Source organism: Heterocephalus glaber, unplaced genomic scaffold (genome assembly GCF_053883595.1).
Source record: "Heterocephalus glaber isolate CG9 unplaced genomic scaffold, H.glaber_assembly_v1.0 deba00001118, whole genome shotgun sequence".
NCBI lineage: Eukaryota > Metazoa > Chordata > Mammalia > Rodentia > Bathyergidae > Heterocephalus > Heterocephalus glaber.
The window spans coordinates 1,266,651-1,287,721 of record NW_028258196.1 but is presented as its reverse complement, the minus strand read 5'-3'; the positions used below and the strand labels follow the sequence as shown (position 1 = coordinate 1,287,721).

The 21,071-nt window shown below is 48.6% G+C and overlaps 1 protein-coding gene across 8 annotated transcripts; it reads left to right on the top strand.

Annotated features, from left to right (window-relative positions):
• Positions 1–8,717: 8,717 nt before the first annotated feature.
• Positions 8,718–18,746, top strand: Otx2 (orthodenticle homeobox 2). 8 transcript variants are annotated; one of them, XM_021249225.2, is made up of 5 exons: positions 8,718–9,698; positions 9,850–9,916; positions 14,105–14,320; positions 15,178–15,353; positions 17,099–18,746. In XM_021249225.2, exons 3-5 carry the CDS (start codon positions 14,224–14,226, stop codon positions 17,717–17,719), a joined length of 894 nt encoding a protein of 297 aa, XP_021104884.1. In that variant the 5' UTR covers positions 8,718–9,698; positions 9,850–9,916; positions 14,105–14,223; the 3' UTR covers positions 17,720–18,746. The 8 variants fall into 8 exon arrangements, with proteins under 8 accessions (XP_021104884.1, XP_004871142.1, XP_087066270.1 ...); XM_004871085.4 differs by having other exon boundaries at positions 8,722–9,698; positions 15,202–15,353; XM_087210144.1 differs by lacking the exon at positions 8,718–9,698 and having other exon boundaries at positions 9,723–9,916.
• Positions 18,747–21,071: the final 2,325 nt, after the last annotated feature.

Below are 21,071 nucleotides of genomic sequence, written 5' to 3'. Positions count from 1 at the left end.
TTAGGAAAGTAAAGAATTAACTTTTGGATGTTTTGGGGGGGAAGCCCTTCTGGATAGTTTGCATGAAGAACATAAACCAGTACGACCCCTATACAGACCATAGGCTATACGTGGGTGCCATGACCCACACATCTTGCTCAGAAGATAAAACAGCTATTGGAGGACATGGCTCAAAGACTCTAGTGCATCCAAAAAGACATAGCTCAGTAAGATTGCTTTATAAGAGGTAGCACTTAATTCCTCCTGCCAGAAAGAGTTCATCAGAAAAAAAGAAGACTTTATACACAGCCCCCTCTATGGAGATTCAGTTCTAATCTGTAATTTGATCACCAAATTCAATAACTTCATCAATGATCTATAGAAAATTGATGGTAATATTTGTTTTACACATAGGAAGCAAATAAAAAGAGGAGGAGAATCTTGGTAAGAAAAACTTACATTTCAATGTATGTTGTTATATGGGAAACCTGGAATTTGAAGGGAAATAAAACACACCATTTTCCAAAACTGGCAAGTGATTGAAGCTAAAATGGCCCAAAGCAAATAAATATGCAATAACTATTTCTAGCTCAGAAAGGAGGTTTTAGAAAGTCATATTTATAATATGTTCAATACTTCTACTTTCTTTTAGAAATGAGAATTTGATGGCATATACACATACAGGTTTCTTAAGATATTGGCTAAAAGCATATAGAGTCAAATCTAAAGTGTGTTTTCATTCCTATAAAAAATTATTTTCTACTGGGAAGCAAATATTTTAGCCAAACACACAGTAAATCACATACTCAATTACTTTTTGATTCTATTTTTGGAAACAAATCTAATCTGAGTATCAAGAGTCATGTATTTTGGTCACTTCATTAAAACAGCTCCTGTAGCTTTTCCCAGAACACTGCTGGGTATGATCAGCACCTGAACTCACAGCCTTGAGCAACTGGCAAATCCCTCCGGGACTAAGTTTGTCCAGAATAAGATGGAGACTGTAAACTTCTGTATCAAATGTTTATTCCAGGTACCCACTTATTTGAAATGAGAAAATGAAATAACTTACTTCCTGGTCCTGAGATGTCTCTAGACATAATCAATGCTTGACCATGGCCTAATACACAAGCAATGCTTGTTCAATGAATTCATGAATGAATGTGAATTCATGTTACAGTCCACTGTAAAAAAAAAAAAAAAAAAAAAAAAGTATGTGTGCTCTGTAGGCCTTTTGTATTGATAATCACACATTTTTAGTTAATCTGAGACTTCAATGAAAATACTGCTTATGAAAAATAAATGTACCTATTCCACCATGAATGTAAAGTTAGTTAATAGAACAACTGATTCAAATGCACAACCAGATTTATGACTATATGGTCCAGTGTGAAATGTTTTTCACTTCATTAGGATTCTACAATTAACTAATTAGACACAGAGCCAACTATCAGGACATTTTAAAACATTTTGTGAAGATAATAGGATTGGGCTGGGGATGTAGCTCAGTGGTAGAGCACTTGCCTGGAATGCATGAGGCCCTGGATTACTTGCAGTTAACTATTTCTTGGTGAATATCTAGTGTCTATAGGTTGTTTCTTTGTTAGAAAAAGACTTCACCAGGCCATTTCTACTTTGTGTTTTGTTCTTGAAACAGTAAGAAAAGATCAGGGTAAACTCAAGCTACTCATTCTGTTGATTCTAGAGACTACGGCTGATGCTTCTCTGTTCCTTTTGACATATTTTGTGCATCCAATACAAGAAAGCAGAGCCAAAAGGAAACTGCTTTTCTACAAGTAACCCAAAATATACCATCTATATTTGGTGATGTGTGTCCCTTAATTGATTACCTTAATTATCATACGCAGGAGCTAAATATTGGAAGCAATTACATCTTTGACTTTTTGCTTGTTCATTAGATGAATGAGCTACCAGGAAACTATTATTTAGGCTAAGAGTTACTGTCTGTTGCTGAACTAGCTTAAATGGTATTCAATAAATGATTAAGAATGTCATTATTGAGTGCCTGTCCAAAGACAGACACATGCTAATAAAGATGCCTCCAAGCAACCATAGGTTAAATGCCAAGAAACAGATCCACAAATACAATCAAGTCTGTTGCTGCTCTTATGCTGCGTAAGTAACACCTAGGGTCAAGTGATACCCAAAGAGAACCACTTCTCACTTGGCTAGAACTGGTCCCTCCTTAATCCTCAACCCACACACGCGGGCTCACCAAAAGCAGGAGCTAGGGTTTGGTTGATGAATAGTAAGTAAGCGGAGTACTGTTCTTCACGTTTTGCCTTATGCTTATGGAAGGAGCAAGGAAAGCTCTAGATACATTGTGCGGGAAGTCTAGTCATCCACTGAGGTGGAGAAGGAGAGAAGTTCCTAGGTCACACCTAGAAGCGGAGAGTTGGCTTTCACCAAAGGGAGGTTACAATAATCTAGAAATCCACCTGCCCTAACGGAGGGAGGAGAGGAGCCTGGGGCCCTCGGGGAAAGCTCCAGCCTACTTGTGTTCAGTCTTCGAGGGGCTTCCCAGCCCAGGAGCAGAATCATAAAAGCTCCCAGTCTGCAGGAAGTCTGTAGATGAATAGACAGAAGCGGGCGGGCAAGTTCGGTATGGCTGAGAGAGCCTGAGGGTTGCAGAGGGAAGCTGGCGTTTAGGGGAAGAACTTTCCTGTGGGGCTACCTACCACTGAAGGCAGGGAGAGGTGTCCCCTTGGATCTAGGACAATGGGGGCCTCTGTTTCTTTCTTCTCCATGAGCCCCGAGGTGTGAGCGTCCTTTGGGCAGCTTCGGAAGTCAATCTACTCCTCTCCCTCCGCTCCGAGACGCTTTTCCCAGACCCTCGCAAGGCATCTCCCAGGCGCCGCGTGTGGCTGGGCAAAGCGAGAAGCCTCGGTCGGGAACGCCCCAAAGGTGCGCGCTCTCCACAGCACGGGTGAAGGGACGCGGGAGCCTGGCCTGGGAACGTCGTAGCCTGCAGCCACGTCCTGGTCCACACCCGGACGGCGGAGGGGCGACACTGAGGGGAGCCTGGCTGCCTGGGCCCAGCTGGGAGAAGCAGTAGGGAAAGGCACGGGGGCAAAGGGGCTCCCTGGGGCTGCAGACACCAAGCAGGAAGGGCCCCACCCTTCCCAAGCCTGGAAGCATCCCCTACAGACGGACTTGGGAGCTGGCTCCAAGCTGTACGGGCCCTGGGAGGTTGGGGCCTGGTACGGCAGGTGGCAGGTCGAGCCCTCGAGGGCCCCTTCCCGAGAAAGCCTGTGGCCCGGACCAGGCCCCCACCCAGCGCCAGCGCGTCCCCGCCTAGGGCGGGGGCCCGGGTCCGCAGCTCGCCACCTGGGTGCTCGTGAGCTCAACCCACGAGGTCAAGCCCGAGGCCGCCGCGGTGTCCTCGACCGACCGGAGCGCAGGCGAAATCCGGACCCCTCCCCAACCACGCGAGCCGGCGGGCGGGCACATGCTCGGCGCGCTGCGGCCGAGGTCGGAGAGGGCGCGAGGGAGGGCTGGCTGTCGTCTCGCGGAGGACCCTGTGCGCTCAGGCGGCCCTCGCCAAACAGACCCTCGGTTTGACACGATTTCCCCCATAACTTTTCCATGAAGGGGTCAGAGCAGAGCCTGGTCTCCGAGCCGGCCCAGTCTGGTGCGTCAAACTTCTCGGAATGGACGCGGTGGCCCTCAGGGTCCCGGTCCGTCCGCCCTTGGCGCGGGCCGCCGCCCTTCCTCCGCTTGGCGCGCAACTGGAGGAGCGGGCTCTGCGCTCGCGCTCGGGGCCGCCGGGCGCCTCGGGCGGGGCGGGGCCGGGCCGGGAGGGCGGCGGCCGCGCGGCCCGGAATAGCCCGCCGCAGCACGGCCGGCGCTGGTGCTGTGCAGCCTGGGAGCCCCAGATCGGGAGCGGGTGAGTTAGGGAAGGAGGGAGCCAGCGGAGTGTGCACGGAGCTTCTCAGGTACGAGCACTTTTCGCTGACATTGATGCAACTGCATTAGAGCTAATGGCAGCAGCTCGCTTCTCATTATTAATTGTCTTTGTGTTTGGATAAAGTATGTAATCTTCTTCTCAACCACACCATTAAAATAGGTTGCCTTTTCAATTAAGAGCCGTCGTGAGCACAGCAGTCAATTTTCCTAATGAAGATGCATTATATTTTCACTTTTTTTTAATAGTGGAAAAATCCCAGGCTTTCATTAGACACGATTACTGAGAAGTACAAGAGTTTCTCTAAAATTCATTCGGTATGTAGTGCATTAAATGCCGGGCTTGTAAATAAATTGAAATTTCTGTAGATGAAATAAACATGTTCAACCTCACTTCGTTCAGATTTTACAAAGCAAGCACGAAGAGTTCGGATTTTTTAAAAAATACACTTAACAGATACAACAATAAAAACAAGCACAGTTACTGTCTGGAAATACCTCTGTAAACTTCGGGGAGGGTCCCTTCTAGTTTACAGACGATCTGCAGATCTTTAAAGTGGTGAATGTTGAAAATGTACTATAACATTTAGATATTTGGCCAAATATCTCAACTTGATTACTCAGGAGAAAAAAAAGTATCAGGACTATGCATCTAAAATAGTTTTCCCTCCTTTCATTTTTCTTTTCTTTTTTAAAAAAATACAAATTGAAAGCCAGCAACTCGGATAGAACTGTTTAAAATTCTATGCCTTTATGATAAGCAACATTTTCATTGTTCAAAAAATTATAATTTCTAAATGTGAAGTTTTCAAGTTGGTCAGAAATATTGATTCCTGGAGGTGAAAGTGGAAAGTTTGGATTCGTGAACAAAAACGAAAAGTGTGTGCTATTCAGTCTGTAATCCTGGGAACTGAGGAGCATGCAGTGAAAGGGATCTGTCAAGATCTATGTTTTCTTTGTTGATAAAAAATTTAGGTTACTCTCTTTTGCATATGATATGCTATTTTGAAAAGATATTTTCTCTTTCCCCTCCCCATTCAATATGCACGCTTTCATAGGAGTCACATTAGAGAAGAGTGCTTGAAAAAAAAATAAGTCAAATTCTTCTAAGTAGGACAAAAGTCCCTGACAACAGAGTTTTTCTTCATAAGGCAGCATCAGTTGGTTTCTTGCAGACATGATCTTTTCTGGGTTTTAGGTGTTAGGTCTTTTAAATATTGAATTCTTTTTTTTTAATCAACCAGCCCCTTAAAATGATCTGCAAAGAGTGGGAAATTAGATTTTCGATTAAAACCTTATCCCATCTCGAAGGATTACTTTATATTGATTCTTAAATATGGCTACAATTGATGGGCTCTAATTAAAAATCCAAAGGAAAAGTCTGCCGTGCCCATATAAAAGAAGCTTTTCATATACGGGAAATAAAGCTTGTAAAAGGTTACAAATAAAAGATTAGAGATTTATCCAAACTAGTTTAAAGCTTCACTGTGGTTTTCTTTTCTTCTTTTTTTTTCTTTCTCACAAAACCATTCCTGGGTCTTTTTTCCTCCAGTTTTAAATGAAGTTTGCAAACAGGCAAGATATTGGACTGTAATGGTTGTTTTATATCAGCTCTGTGAGCTTAAGGCTGCTGCCTGCAGTAGAATTGATTTCAAGGAAACTTCAGGACCAGGAGATGAAAATTATGTCAACTGACAGCTAACACCATTCCTCACCGTCTGCATTCCCATCCACTTGCACCTCCATTTCACACTCACGCTTGCTTCCTCCCCTCACCCTCACTGCTCTGTGCACACCCTTGGTCCCACACTACCTGGGACAGAGGCACAGCTCCCAGCTCGCTCAGCTGTACATGTCTCCCGGCCCTACAGCCCACCCTTGTCACACAATCTTAATCCGTTTCATTCTGGAACAACATGGTCCTCTTCTCCTCTTTCTTCATTTGGAGTTTGTCTCCTATGCTTTTAACAAGACAGCACAATCCTATCTTTGAAGTTGTTTCTTTTTCTCTTACTCTTTTTTGAGGTGATTGCAAAGCAAGGAATGGACGACCCAACCGAGGCTTGATTCATCAGGGATCTGTTGCTTTATATTTTCCTCCCAATTCTACCTGAATTGCTAGTATTAAATCCCCATTTAAAAATGAATCAAAATTACTTCTGACAAAGTTTGTAATAAAGTCATATCTAAAAATCTAATGACGTCTTTATGATTATTGTGGTAGTTGTAAGGCAAAAGGTGGTCCCCCACTGTCCACTGAATTGATGAAAAGATTGGAAATTAATCTTCATATTTCTGAAGTAAGTGTTCAGGGAGTCTAACTGGCTCCTCTCCCCCCGAGAGGCTATGTTCTCACAGAAGATAGGTTTTGTTCTTCTCCTTCTTTTCTAATTAGCCTGGAAGAACCCCTGGACCTCTTTCTTCTCCCCTCCATCACAGTTAATAAACTGGGAGGAAAGTTTGGAATATTTTAAACTGGCTGGCATGTGGGGTGGTGAAAGTGAGCCCAGTTAGTGCTAAATATGAATCTAGATTTCAAAATATAAATATCAGCCCTATGTTGGAAACCACATGCAAGTTTTGAAAATAATGTGATTCCCTGTGTATTGTTTTTCCTTTAGCTTCAGAATACATATATCTCATATGCATAGCAAGATAACTGTACACATGGCAGTTAAAAACAATCCACTTGTTCATGAAAATTATTTAAAAATACAAAGCACGCTACCATAAGTTGGATTTATAGAACAAAAAGAAAGACAGAAGACACAGGGAAGAAAAGTTAAGCACGGAAGAAGGAAATGCAATGAACAGATAGTAAGTATATCAGAAGTTCAAGAACTTACTGAAAATCAAAAGTGAGAAGTTTTCATCCCAAGAGTCTTTTTCTCCCACCAAGCTCTAAGGTTTTCAGTGAAACAGCTCAGCGCCCCCACCCCCAGCCCGTGGCTTTTGTCCTGACCTAGAGGAGGTTTGCGGAAACTGTACCTGAGCCGGGCTGTCTGCAATTTCCAAATTGACAAGAAGAGACTGGAAGATAAAGAGCATGTTCTTACAGGTGAGGAGCAATTTTGCAACTTTTCCAAGCGACACCCAGGAGAAAGCTTGCCTGCTACCAACTGCTGCAGAGTCTGGACAGAATTCCTCTAGAAAGAAAAAGAGTCTTTTTCCCCCTCCCTGTCTGCATCTCTGTCTCTAGTTCTCTTTCTCCTCTTGGTCTCTCTCCCTCTCTCTCTCACCCTCTCCCTCAGATCCAATCTTTTAAGAGCTTCAGCACATTGCTAAGCTAAAGGGAAATTCTCTTTGATAAAGCGGTGTTTCCAGCTTCTGGGTTTTAAAACCTAAATCTATATTCAAATCTGGCTGAAGGTGTGTTCTGGGATTTATGAAAGCCTCTTAAAGGGGTAAATTTACCAAACCGTGACAAAATCATCACAATCTTACTTTAGACATCTGAAGTGGATGAGAATTTTAAAGAGACCCTTGTTTATTTAACACTGTCCATTTCCAACCCGAGGTTTATTGGCCCGTGCTTCTGCGAAGTTATTAGACGAGAAGAGAGGGCAAAGGAGAATCGGGGACTGTCTGCTGCTGGCCGCTGCAGGGGAAAGCCCTCCCACGCCCACCCGGCCCAAACCCACCCTGTCCAATCCGGCGTGCCCAGCGAGGTTCGGCTGCCCGGGTCACCTGAGAGGACGTCCTGAACCTCTCCACCTCAGACTTGAGGGAGTCCCCACAGCAGCGGGAGCTCCCAGCCCAACATTTTTCACTTACTTCGAGGAAATCTCACGCGAGTCTGCTATCCCCTACTCCTCCCCCGAAGGCCTCCCCGGAGCCAGATTCACCATATTCGTTTTCCCTTTTTCTCTCTGACGATTTCAACATCACTGTAGTCAAACTGGGGGACAGCCCTGTCTTTTCCCGAGTGGGAGGCAGGAAGGAGCCTCTGCTTCAGGTGGTCGGCGTAGGTTGGCCCTTCCTTCAAGCAAGGCGTCCTGCCTGTGACCCAGCCACCCGACTGGTGTCCCCGCAGCCAGCGCTACCCGGGACGCACTGTCCGGGGCGCTGTGCCCTTCTCCCTCCCAAGCGAAAGGCCTGGGGCCGTGGTCAGGTGCTGGGCCCCGTGGGGGCGGGGTGGCGAGCCGAGGTGCGTACTCACCCTCCCGCAGCCCAGGCCCCCGGAAAGCCGTGCCTCCTGGGGACCGGCCGCGGGGATCCTGGGCGCAGGCCTCGGGCGAGGCGAGGCGGGCCGGGACACCTGCGCGCGGCACAGCCGAGAGCCCTGCCCGGCCGAGAGCCCGCCCAGCCCGGCGCCGGGAGCCGCCGCCTCGTGCGCACTCCGTAATTCGTTAATTGCTGTAAATCCCAAGGACGGCCACATTTGATTACACATACAGCATAAGAACCGACAACAAAGCGACGAATTAATTACCAACTTCATTAACATAGGTCCCCAAATTAAAGGCAGCGAGAGGTTTCTGTGGGCCCACTTGCCGTGGTGAGGTGGCGGGGGGGGGGGGTACTTCTCTTTCCTGCCCTGGGCGGTGGGAGAGCAGAGCTGTCTTCGGCCCTGCACCCCCACTCCCACCCCAATTCGCACACGAGCAGCAGTCGCCTGCGCCCCCCCCCCCGCGCACCCCGCCCGGTCTCTTTCCGCTTTTCTGGGGGCTCGGGTCCGCTGCAAAGCTGTTGGGGCCCTGCTCGCCGTGCCAGGCGGAGAACTTGGCTGCGGTTGGCTCTGCCCGCGGGGTCCCCTGGTCCCGACGCCGCCGCACGCTCGGCCCCGGCTCGGGCGCCCGGCCCGGGGAGCTAAGGGCCCCCGAAGCCCAGAGTTAGGTGGCGTTTGTTCTGCTGCAGAAACTCTTTCCAGCGGGGCTCCGGCCGGCGCTGGCACCCGCAAAGCCTGCCCTCCCCTGCCCTGCTCTCCCTAGCCCGCCCTCGGGTTAGATTTGGGGGTTCGTGTTCTTTGCAGCCTCCCATGGGTTTCTCAGCTCCCAAATCACTGCTTGGAACCCTGGAGCTCGGGTCTCTCGCTTGGGGACAAGTGCTTAAAGAATGGACAGGAACCAGAGTTCCTCAGAATAGTTTGTTCTTGGCCTTGTGCGTCTCTCTGTTTCCCCTCATCCCACCCTTCACTGCCCAGGCTCCTTTCCTGGCCCACGGCCCCGGTGTCGCCAGCCTGTCCGGGGCGGGCCGGGGGGCACGGGCTGTTTAGCTCTGGTCTGGCTCCTTCCTGCTTCTGATCCACACACCCTGCCGGCGTCCCCGCACCCAGCTTCTCCAGCCTCGACTTAAATATCTGTCTTCTCCCCATCCACATTGTTTGGTTGTCCTTTCCCCCTTCCCTAAAATAAAAAGGGAAAGGGAGACAGGAAAGGAGTGGAAAGGGAAGAAGAGGACGCAGAGATGAGGGAAGGCCTCCCTGCCCATCATTTTAATTACAGAGTCAGTCCACAGGCTCCGGCCCATAATGTATATTTTAAGCGGAGCCCAGTGTCTTTCAAGAACATTCTGGTAATGTCGGAGGCCTGGATTTGTTGACTGCTAGTCCCCCAGTGCAGCAGCGGCCTGTTTTCCTCCCCCTGTTGTGTGTTTTTATTATTTTCCCTCTGGCTTAGATGTGTCAATCATTCTCTCCCTGCCATTGGTTGGAGAGTTTGCGTCAAAAAGTTGCCAGAGAGGCGCTTTCTCAGCAAATCTCCCTGAGAGCGGAACCGGCCTCAGCTCCAACTTGGCTTCCACTGTGATTAAAAATAAAAATCTTGAGAACAGCCCTCGCGCACCACGTCCACCTCGTATGTATCGTGGAGGGCACACGCGTGTTTCCAACTCGGGCCACGCTCTTCACTTTCTGCGCTCTAAAAACATTTTTTCGGTTGTGTTTGACCTTTTATGGAAGGGTGGAGACGGCAAGGTTTCTAACTCAATGGTCTTGATTTCTTCTAGGAAAGCTGGATATTTGGGATTTTGAAGGATACTTTGATTTTTTTCTAACCTCCAATGCTTCTGTGAGGTAAGTGTCGTCCGTCCTGTCTGTCTGTACCCTGTCGATGTGTCCCTCCGTCTGCTCCCCTGCCCAGCACCTCCACTTGGCCAGCCGTCTCATTTGCGAGTGTGGAGTTCTTCGGAAACCTGATGTATGTTTTCCTTGCAAATTGAGAAGAGTAATACTGTAATGATCACTGCGGAAAAATTGAGAATCTGGGGAGAGGGCGGGAGCGGAGGGAGGTAGAGAGCGCGCTCCTGGGGTCGCCTGGGCTGCGAGTCCTCGTGGAAAGCCTGTGAGGGAGGGGTTTCTCGTGTGGTTTTGGTTTTAAGTCCACGCCATTCTGAGCTTCTCCCTTCGATCTCTGCGTTTGGGCCCCTAGATTTGGTTGAGGGTCGTTTGAATGGATCCCAAGGACGTTACAAAAAGATGCAGATGTTTGTAGCTAGATGCAAGGATGGAAACAATGGTTACAATGAGGCAGGTGCCTCCTCGGGCCGGGGGCCGAGGCCGGTCCGCTGGTCCCTGCCCCCTCCCCTCCCCTCCCCTCCCCGGAGGAGCCCAGACCCGGGGCGACCCGAGCGGGTGGGAGCTGGCCTCCGCTCCCGTCTCTCCTCCCCCAGCCGGAGCAGCTCGGGTCTCGGCCTCTTTCAAAGGCCTTCAGCGCTCCAGTTCTTTTGCATCGCGCCCTCCCCCTCCGAAGGAACATCCCGGGGGGTGCAGTTGCCGCCCCCACTCGTGGCGGCCGTGGGCCCCGCCCCAGGTCCCCAGGCCGAGGATCAGGGTGTCCGGGCGGCTTCGCGGAGGGTCCCCGGCGCACCTGGCGGGCGGCAGCGCCGCGCGCGCGTGGGCCCTGCTCTGCCCAGGCCGGACCCTGCCCTCCGCTCTTGGCCTCGGCCTCCCGGGTTCGGGACGATGAGGCGTCGTGGGCAGGGCCGGGATCCAGGGCATCGCCGAGGCGCAGCTCGCTCTCGGGCCGCCCGGGGATGACTCCCGGAGTCGCGGACACACGGGGCCTGGGGGCGCGTGGCGCCGCACACTCCGCAGAAGTCTCGGTGTCGATGGCGTTCGAGTGACTCTGGAAAGCGCCTCTCCGGTCCCAGGACACGGAGTTCTGAAACCCAAGGGCCGGGTCCGCGAGCGCAATGGCGAGGACTCGGAGGGAGGGAGCCGCGGGCCACTCGGAGTCCTGCCCGGGGCCTCCGGCGTCGGGGTCGGGGTCGCGGTCGCGGTCTCGCCTGCGCTCCTCGGCCTCTCCAGCCCCGAGAGGAGTGGGGAGGAGACGCCTCCCCGGGCAGGTGGACACCCGGACCTCTCCTCCCAGGGCCTGCGTCGGGCCCTCTCCCCACGATGGTTAACAGTGAGGCCCAGCCTTTTGGCACGTTCCTGCCTCCCTCCCTCGGGGGTGGCAGAGCTGTTTGATTCCCGAGGCCAGAAACTTTCACTCGAGTTCCCAGGGACAGACCGACCAGCGCCGCCTGTTCCACGCGGGCCCAGCAGCTCTCCTTTTCCCTCCTTCCCTCCTTCCCTCCTCCTCTCCGTCGCCCAGCCGCAGGCCAGTCGCCAGTCCGCGTAGTTTTGTTTCCTTTCCATCATGCAGAAAATTAATCAGCCAGGACGAGCAGCAGAGCTGAGCGCGGCGGCCTGTCATTAAGGGACGTGTGCCCCTCGGATTATCTCGTTAGTTTATCAAGAAAACATTTATTATAATTAATTCTCGGACGAGGTAATTATTATTGAGCGAGGACACGGCAACTGGTAGATGGGCTTCTTGGAAGAAGAAAACAACAAGGGGGGAGGGGAAGCGACAGATTGCCGGAGCTGACCGTTAGGTATGCTAGAAGGGCTGCGCGGGACGCGGCGCGCGGGGCAGGGACCGGGGACCGGGGACCGGGGCTGGGGCCTCCTGCGCCGGAGTCGCCGCGCTGCGGCCGGCCCATTGCTCGAGAGGAGTTCTCCGGGCGCCTCGCCTCTCCCGCAGACCTCTCGAGGCGTCCGGTTTTGAAAGGGTAATTTCTTTCTTCCCTTCCGGACTCGCTCGGAGAGGAGGGAACACAGGCGTCCTCCCTGGGCTGTGAAAGTTAGAAGGAAGGGCCCGACGCCCCTTCCTGGAGGAGTGCGTACCTGGGCTGGCTGGTGAGAGCACCCCGCGGCTTTGTTTTTGTTTTTCCTCTTTTTCTTTTAAAGGGGGATCCAGGAGTAAAAGTGAAAATAGTCTATCCTGAGAATTTTAGCCATTTTGGGATGGTAGGGGCAAAGGCCCTCCTAGAAAGATCTCAATCCTGGTGTTTTCTGTGTGACTGCTTTCTCTGTTGAATGTGCTACTTTCCTGTATGGCGTGTCAGATATTTCTAATTGGGTGAGAGCTAGACACGTAAAAACATTTCTATATTTCTTATGTGTATATCTGATATGATTTTAGGTTTCTCTTTGGCAGTTCAGACCTTTACAAGGAAGGAAGATTGTATTAATAAAAAAAAAAAGAACCCCAGTTCTTTTTAAACAAATACATGACTATTTTAAAGCAGTATTATTTTCACAGCCTCCAAATACCTGTATCTTGAAAAGAGAAAAATAAAAACTACCATCTTTGTTGTAGGAGTGACTAAGTTAGTTTTTCAAACTTTTCCAAGAAGAACATTTATAAAATTCCATTAAATTATATTTGAGGTGGAAAAGGGTGACTTTGTGCTCTGAATTTAAATTATGAAGAAGTTGCAGTCAACAAGTTCCATTTGTGGAACTTTTGCCTTGATGTCTTAAGCAATGTAAATGTGAAAACCCAAGATCCTTAAAACTCCTTAAGTCTTATTTTCAAAGTAAGGGGGAGCTCCTAGTCTTGTATCCGCCATTTTGAGAAAATCTTTCGTAGTGTCAAAGTTTCAAAGTGGAGATTCTTGCAGGATGAGTGCCACATTTGAGGAGTATTAAAGCCAGACCTGCATAGGCTGCCAGCCTATATTCACATCTATTTTGGAGCTCTGTGCTAGGCAGGAGAGGGAAGAACTCAGAGGAAGAAAATAAATTAACTTATTTTTCTCCCCCTTCCCTCAGCTCCTTTTCTTGCATGACTATAGGAAACTTGAAAAGGAGGGCAAAATTCTATTAGTCTCACAACTTTGGGTGTATTTACTTCCTTCAAAACTACAATGTGCAAAAGCAGTTCGAGTTAACAGGAAACTGTGCCGCAGCTGCTGAGGACCCAAATGTCCGAGAATTTGCCTTCACAGGATCTGCAGCCTCCACACATCTAAATCAACATGGAAGCGGCTGGCACTACAAACGCGCACCCTCGTGCTTGCAAATGTGGGGGCTTGTTATTATCTGATTGTTGGGAGTCTCGCTTTACTTCAGAATTTCTGGCAAGCCTTGTGCCAATCTTAAAGACTTTTTGCAGTATGTTTAAATATTTGATGGGTGTTGCTTAAAAATTAAATGCTTGTTTATTTAGCTTTAGTTCCTTAGACACATATAATCAAGGTTCTCCAAAACGCTAATAAATCTGTTACTTACCTCAAAATCTAATTATCTAGACTACTAATTAGGTGAAAATGATTACTGGAAATGACTTTAAATGTGGAATAATAGTGGCTGGGCAATTTTCTCAAGTTTGTTGTTTAGCAAGTTGGTATTTTAGATGTTAAATGCATTGACATTTTAGGTTCGAAGGAGTTGAAAGTGGTAAAAAGCTAAGATAATTAAAATCTCTGCCGTGGAAAGGCAACAGTCTGGGCAGAGGTAGATTTCTTGAATTGTTTCTTTGTTTCTCACCAATGGGCTTTGTTATCAGCATTATTTATTTAGCCAAAGAGTTCTTTGTCTCTGCAAATGGCCCCAATCAAGTTTTGTTTGAGACAATTAGCGAGTGCCAGCCAATGAGTCCTATGCAAATGTTGGGTTAGGAATGCGAGGTGTGCATTTGAAGGCGTGGGGTTTTGTGCTGGGGGAAGGCAGATTGTAATTGCTTTCTTAGGGTCCCTTCTTTTTTTAAGTTTAGTGTGGGGGTGGGGAAGACAGGTTTATCTGGTCTCCCTGCAGTCCCAGCGCAGCTGCGGAGGGTTGCGGGGAAGGGGGGGGGGGGAAAATCTGCGAGTCCTTTAAAAGCCTCTGCCTGGCCCGGCTGGGCTCTCTTTAGTTAGTGGTGGAACGTGGGGAAGCTGCTGCCTGCGAAGCAGTAAACCAGCACCTCTGTTTATTTGTTTGATTTGCCCTTAGTTCCACCAGTCCAAAACCACCCACCAAGAACCTTGAACCTGTCCACCCCAGGCGAATCCAGACCTTCTGGCTGGGTCCCCCCGATTTGGGCCGACTTTGCGCCTCCAAACAACCTTAGCATGATGTCTTATCTAAAGCAACCGCCTTATGCAGTCAATGGGCTGAGTCTGACCACTTCGGGCATGGATTTGCTGCACCCCTCCGTGGGCTACCCGGGTAAGTGAGCCTGTGGCCACCCACCCCTTGGGGATTGACATCCTGTCTCCCTTGAGCACTGGGCTGGAGGTGGCGCTGTCCCACCCGGCGAGGTGCCCCCTGGGTTCTCCTCAGGAAGAAGCCCCTTAGAGTCTCTGGGCAAGGACTGACTGGGAGAGGGCCGGCTGGGAGGAAGTGAGGAGGTGTGTCTGCAGCGATTGCAGGAAATCGGACTGTGGATTAATTCCAGTGGCTCCGGGCACACATTGGGGTGAGGTAGGGAAGGCTACTTCCCTTGTCCCTTGGGCATAAGGCCCTTGGCCTTCCTGTCTCTGTGCCCACTTCCTTGGAAGTAGGTCAGAGAAGCCGCGTTTCCTCTCCCAAGACTCCTTTACAACTTTAGGCCTCGCCCAGGGCTCTCCTTGACCTAATCCCAAAGGTGTGACTCCCTCTGGGGGGATGCTTTCTTTTTGTTCAGATCTGTTTTGTATAATCCTCCTAGAAGTTTGAGCTATGTCTCCATTTTAAAGATTGAGAAACAAAGGACCTTGGAGTGCTAAAACCAGTGACCAGGCTGGCGTCCTGTTGGAGATCCTTTGACTTCACCGGGTGGCTTTGCTATTTGTATTGTAGTTTGAGGGGTGGATTTTGGAAGAATTGAAGGGTTTTTCTTTTTCTTTTGTTTGTTTCATTATCTCTCTCCAAGTGACTGTCTAGTGGAAGTGATCTCTGGAGTTGGGCCAGTGGGGACCACTCTGGGATGGGAAGTGAGGGCCCAGGCCTTGCAGGGGTGGGGTGAGCCTTGGTAAGCACGGGAGGGTGGGAGAGTCAGGAGCCGCAGACCCCCATGACTGAGAAACTGCTCCCCCACCCTAAAGGGCCCTGGGCTTCTTGTCCTGCAGCCACCCCCCGGAAACAGCGGCGGGAGAGGACGACCTTCACCCGGGCACAGCTAGATGTGCTGGAAGCACTGTTTGCCAAGACTCGGTACCCAGACATCTTCATGCGTGAGGAGGTGGCCCTGAAAATCAACTTGCCTGAGTCCAGGGTGCAGGTAGGAGCCATCCTCATGCCATGCACCCATCTCCCAGGCATGGTATCTGTAGAGAGCTCCACGCCTGTCCAGGATCCAAGGACGGTTACAATTCTAAACATCCGGGCACCAGTAGACCATTCTCCTTGGCCTCTGTTGGTTTCCCGTTCCCTTCCTAATTGTACAAGCAAAGGTCTTCTGGCCCAGGTTGCTGAGTAAGAGTGGCAATTTGGCCATAATGAAGACACCCTAGAACCCTGGGTTCTGTGCTGGGCAGAGACCAACCTATGGGCAGATTTCAATGGTAGTCGGTAGGGTTTAAACCTTGCTCTTCCCTGGGTGGAAATTCTGTTATTCTCATGGACTTTTACATGTGGGAGAAGTTTGAATCCTGGATAATCTAAATACTTTTACAGTAAAGAAATAAACCAAATGACTTGCTCAAGGTCATAACCTAAACTGGAGGCAGAGAGAGCCAGGCTGTAGGAACAGCTGGTGCTTTTACCAAATAAGATAATACAATAAAAGTGTGTTTTCTTTAACTTCTTAGGGATTGAACAGAATTTTCCAGTTCTGGGCCATTTAACAGATAAAATATCTACAACATGTCCCTTGGCTTAGCGATCCCTCTCCCCACTTGACTCTAAAAGGGAGAGGGAAAGTCAACCCTCCCTGCCGGAAGAGGAAGCCCCATACAGAGTTCTCTGGAAAGTGTTAGCATCTAACCCACATGCACACCTGGGACTGTCCCTCAGGTGGAACTGTTTGTGAAAGTGCCAGACATCAGCATGAACTCCAAAGCAGAAAATGGGCCTTTTCAAAGTGGACGGGAAGAAGTCTTAGCACTGAGCACGGCCTCAGGGAGAGCTCATTCAAGAGGACAAAAAATATTAAGGACTTGCAGCCCAGAAGAGAACTTGTCCAAATATAGCTTGTCCTTTGCAGGGCATGAAAAGAGAATTTTCAGAGTTGCACTCGGAGGTTTAAGTTGAAAAGCCAGTGAACATAGTACAGCGAACAGAACCTATAGATAGGCTCAATAGTGCTGCTCTGAAGGCACAGACTTGATTCCTGGAATCCAGCAGAGAGGTCTGTCCTTGAGTGCAAAGCAGAGAACCTACAGATCACCCCATTTACCTCAGAGCAGCTTTCAGTGAACAGGGGCCTCAGACTTTCCTCAACAGAATCAGGTCTTCTCCTTGGCGGTCTCTTTGGGAGTCTTTCTAGGAGAGGCAGAATGTAAGGAGATGAAACCAATCTCCACATTAGCAATTGCCCCTGGAAGACAGAATGCAAACTTTGAATTTAGGCTGCTCTTGTAGGCATGTAACCATAGAATTATTTTCACTCTCTTCTCTTGCATTTCTCTCAAAAAGACATAGATACATTTGATTCCATTGCAAAAATATCTAAGAATACAGCTGGGGCCGTGTGTGTGTGTGTGTGTGTGTGTGTGTGTGTGTGTGTGTTAGAAGTAAGATAGGTAAGCAAGACAGAAAAATTTTAGCCATGTGACTTGGGGGATTATCTTAAGTTTTCTTGTTCTGGGCCAGTAATAAGGAGAGGTCAAATGCTTTTAGACAGAGCCTCCCAAGGTTCTTACAATTCTGGAAGCATGTATGAGAATGTCTCAGTAGGTCTCCAGATGCAGGAGGGTTGTCTCCTTAGCTCATCTTCCTTGTGGGACAGATTTATAATCAAGGAGCCACTCTTCTCCTTAAGGAGTTGTTGAATCCATGTTAAAAAGAGTGTCTTTCCCTTTCAAGGTGTGGTTTAAGAATCGAAGAGCTAAGTGCCGCCAACAGCAGCAGCAACAGCAGAATGGAGGTCAAAACAAAGTGAGACCTGCCAAAAAGAAGACTTCTCCAGCCCGGGAAGTGAGTTCAGAGAGTGGAACAAGTGGCCAGTTCACTCCCTCCTCTAGCACCTCAGTCCCGACCATTGCCAGCAGCAGTGCTCCTGTGTCTATCTGGAGCCCAGCCTCCATCTCCCCACTATCAGATCCCTTGTCCACCTCCTCCTCCTGCATGCAGAGGTCCTATCCCATGACCTACACTCAGGCTTCAGGTTATAGTCAAGGATATGCTGGCTCAACTTCCTACTTTGGGGGCATGGACTGTGGATCTTACTTGACCCCTATGCACCACCAGCTTCCTGGACCAGGGGCCACACTCAGTCCCATGGGTACCAATGCAGTCACCAGCCATCTCAATCAGTCCCCAGCTTCTCTTTCCACCCAGGGATATGGAGCTTCAAGCTTGGGTTTTAACTCCACTACTGATTGCTTGGATTATAAGGACCAAACTGCCTCCTGGAAGCTTAACTTCAATGCTGACTGCTTGGATTATAAAGACCAGACATCCTCATGGAAATTCCAGGTTTTGTGAAGACCTGTAGAACCTCTTTTTGTGGGTGATTTTTAAATATGCTGGGCTGGACATTCCAGTTTTAGCCAGGCATTGGTTAAAAGCATTAGATGGGATGACGCTCAGACTCCTCTGATCAAAGTTCTGGGAGGCATAGAAGGAAAAATGAAAGGCCTTAGAGGGGCCTATCAACCAGCAACCTGAAATGGACAAACCGATCTACTTAAGATCCTGTCATAGTTTTAGATCATTGGTTTTCCTGATTTGCAAAGTGATCTATCCAATGCATTTTAGCCATGTGCAACTAAACACACCAAAAATCAAAATCAAAACGAAGTTGTGAGGGAAGGGAGAGAAGGTCATAACCTTCCTAAGCAGAGGTGATCCAATGTTTTAGCCAATCCTTGGTTGAATCTTACGAATGAACAGTGTCTCGAGCTCATTCACGTTTCATGACCAACTGGTAGTTGGCACTGAAAAACTTTTCAGGGCTGTGTGAATTGTGCGACTGATTGTCCTAGATGCACTACTTTATTTAAAAAATAATGTTCATAAGGATTCAATATGTAGTTTAAGAGACAATCAGTGTGTGTCTTATATAAATGGTACATCTGTGGTTTTTAATCTGTGCTAGACTTCAAAACTGTGATCTCTTGTTATTGTATGCAACCTTGAGCCCCACATCTGCAGGGGCCCTTCTGTGATTAAATAGGTTATAATTATAAGCAAAATTCAGAGCAACTGAGTACAGATCTAAAAAGATTACCTTTGGCTGGAGGTGAGCTGCACTGAAGCTTTCTGACAAAATTTCTCTGGACAAGGAGAGTGAGAGAAGAGACAAAAGGACACTAATTCATCTGTAATTTGCTGTTGGTAAGCCTACCAGTAAAGAGACATTGGTCAATTGCTCTAACCCTGATGAATTTTTAAACTGAGATCATTGTCGTTTATGCTTGCAGATGTTAACTGGAAAAGTGATATATGCATAAACTTTTTCTTCCTGGATTTGGCAGATATGTATAATTATATTAAAATGGTTCTAGCACAACATTGGGTCTAGTTTAATTTTACACCATTACTTATGAATGAGAAGCCTACATTCAGCTTCACCTTCCCAGAATGTTTTCTTTGTAGAGCAGAAAGGAAATTAGCAATTTTTTACCTTTTTTTTCTTTTTTGCTAATCGGTGGATGAACTAGATGTGACAGTGGTTTGTAAACCTTTTGTGACTTCATCAGTATTGCTCTGAAATTGAATTTAGAGAGAATTAACAATCATTAGGATCTTTTTTCCCTGCCAAAAACCTGGATTATTTCTTAGGCACTTTATTAGTATGTTTTTAAATAGATCAATTTTTAAGAAGGAGGAGGAGCTGTGGAGTATCTCTCTGAAGATGAGAATGACAAGAATTTCTTGTTTCTCTTATTTAAGAGGATTTTTTTTAACTTTCAAATTTCTGAGGCAAACATGAGGAGTGTAATCAGAATCTGAAAGCAATTCGGGCAGAAATGATTTCTGAACAAAAGAGTTTCAGAAATCTTTTAAAACCTATAATTTCAGTAGTTGAACATAAGGCACCCTGGTCAGTTTTTTTAAGTGCTGAGAGAAAAAAAATAGGTCCTTTTCCAGTTGTTACCTGCATTTTGTAAATCGGTCACCAGAAAAGACAAGCGAGGCAAATGATCATGGTGCTTCACAGGTAAAAGCAATATTTAATTTCATTTTAAACTTATGTTCTTAAATCTGACCAAAATTAAGTAGCTCTTGCTTGTAACTTTTAAAATGAATGTTAGCAGTTGCAACCATTTCATTTTCTGGCTATTTCATTTCCTGTCCCTGGCTGCACATACTCTTGAATCTCCCTGAATCTTGCCTAAAAAGTAAACTGTTCACAGCTAAAGAAAATTCAATAGTTTACAACCAACACTTACTGCAAAATGTGAAGGCAAGATTTTCCAGTACCTACTTGATAACTTAATCCTACTATAGTTTACCCTAAAGTGAAAGGAATCTTTAAGGTTTTCCCAGATTCAGGGTTTTAATCTTCCAGGTTTTCTCTTGTAACAGTAAAGTACATCCAAAATAACCAATTTCTCATGTTGTCTTCAGTTTTCAAGAAGCCTAACAGGAAAGTACCCTTTAAAAATAATGACCTCAAATGTTGGGCTACTGAGGAAATAACGCAGTTTCTCCCCTGAAATATAAAACGAGGTTACAAAAAGGAAGCCTGAGCATCCTCTGAAACTTAATTTTTCCATCAGCTTTGCACAACTTCGTTTATTGGAGACCACACGGTTAGATCCCTTTGAACGGATGGAGAAAGCAGAGATGCCGAGAGGAATCGGCGCCCGAGGGACGGACGGGGGCGGAAGCAGCTCTGACTCCAGCCGCCCCGGAATTCCGGTCACCCCTGTAGTCAAGGCCGGGTTCGAGACAGGCAGGGAGCGTGGGACGCTCCTCGGTCCTCGGTGTGGACGGGACGCTTCTTCCACAGGGCCAGCCGCTCCACCTCACACCTTTATCTTTCCCACAAACTCTTTGCTCTTCGCGTTTCACCTCGGAGTGTTTCTTCCTCCATAGATAAGAGAAATTCAATCAAGTCCATTAAGCTCCGCTTGGAAACCTCCGGGTCTCAGAATAGTGTCCTCCGCGCCTCTCCACCCGGCCCCTCTAATCCCGCCTTGGCTGTGGGTGGCCCCAGCTCGGCCTCTCCCGAGAGCGTGGGTTCCCGAGGCCCGAGCCCTCCTGGAGACCACCTCGGCTCCGTGCGCAGACACCTGGCCTGGAAGGGGTGCCGCCCGGGAGCCCAGGGGAGGCCGGGCTGGACCGTGGGCCGGGAGGACTGAGTGCCGCCCCGCCTGCCCGCCCGCCCGCCCGCCCGCCCGGGGCTCTCCCGAGGAAGCCCGGACCCGGCGAGGGGTCCAGTGTTCCAGCCCGCTGCTGGGAGCGCCGCCCTGGGCCCGGGCTTTCAGGGACACCCTCGGCGCATCCCTGCTCCCCCACTCCCCTACCTCTCCGTCCCCTCCTCCCGGGGGGAGCGCACTCTCCTCCTCTCTTTGGAGCTGGCACCGTAGCCCTGAGGCCCGAAGGCGGGTCCTGGAATGGGGAAGCGGTCCTTTCGGCGTCCAGGGCAGCACCAACCAGCCTGGCAGCCCATTCCAGTTACCTGCAGCGCAGAGGCCTCACACGCGTGCCCGCCTCACTTAACCAGAACGGACCAGCCTGGACGCGCACAGCGCGAGCTCGAGCCGCAGCTCACCCCGACAAGGCTGTAACCCCAAACCAGGCATACCAGACTTAGGTGGTGGCTTGTTGCATATAGATGTGTTTTTAATCATGCAAAAGGGGGAACACAAAGAAATAGGGTAGAAGA

Coding starts and splice junctions, on each gene's coding strand:
- Otx2 (XM_021249225.2), top strand. CDS start 14,224: ATGATGTCTTATCTAAAGCAACCGCCTTATGCAGTCAATGGGCTGAGT. Junction 14,321..15,177: donor CCCCTCCGTGGGCTACCCGG/GTAAGTGAGCCT, acceptor CCCACCCTAAAG/GGCCCTGGGCTTCTTGTCCT. Junction 15,354..17,098: donor TGCCTGAGTCCAGGGTGCAG/GTAGGAGCCATC, acceptor TTCCCTTTCAAG/GTGTGGTTTAAGAATCGAAG.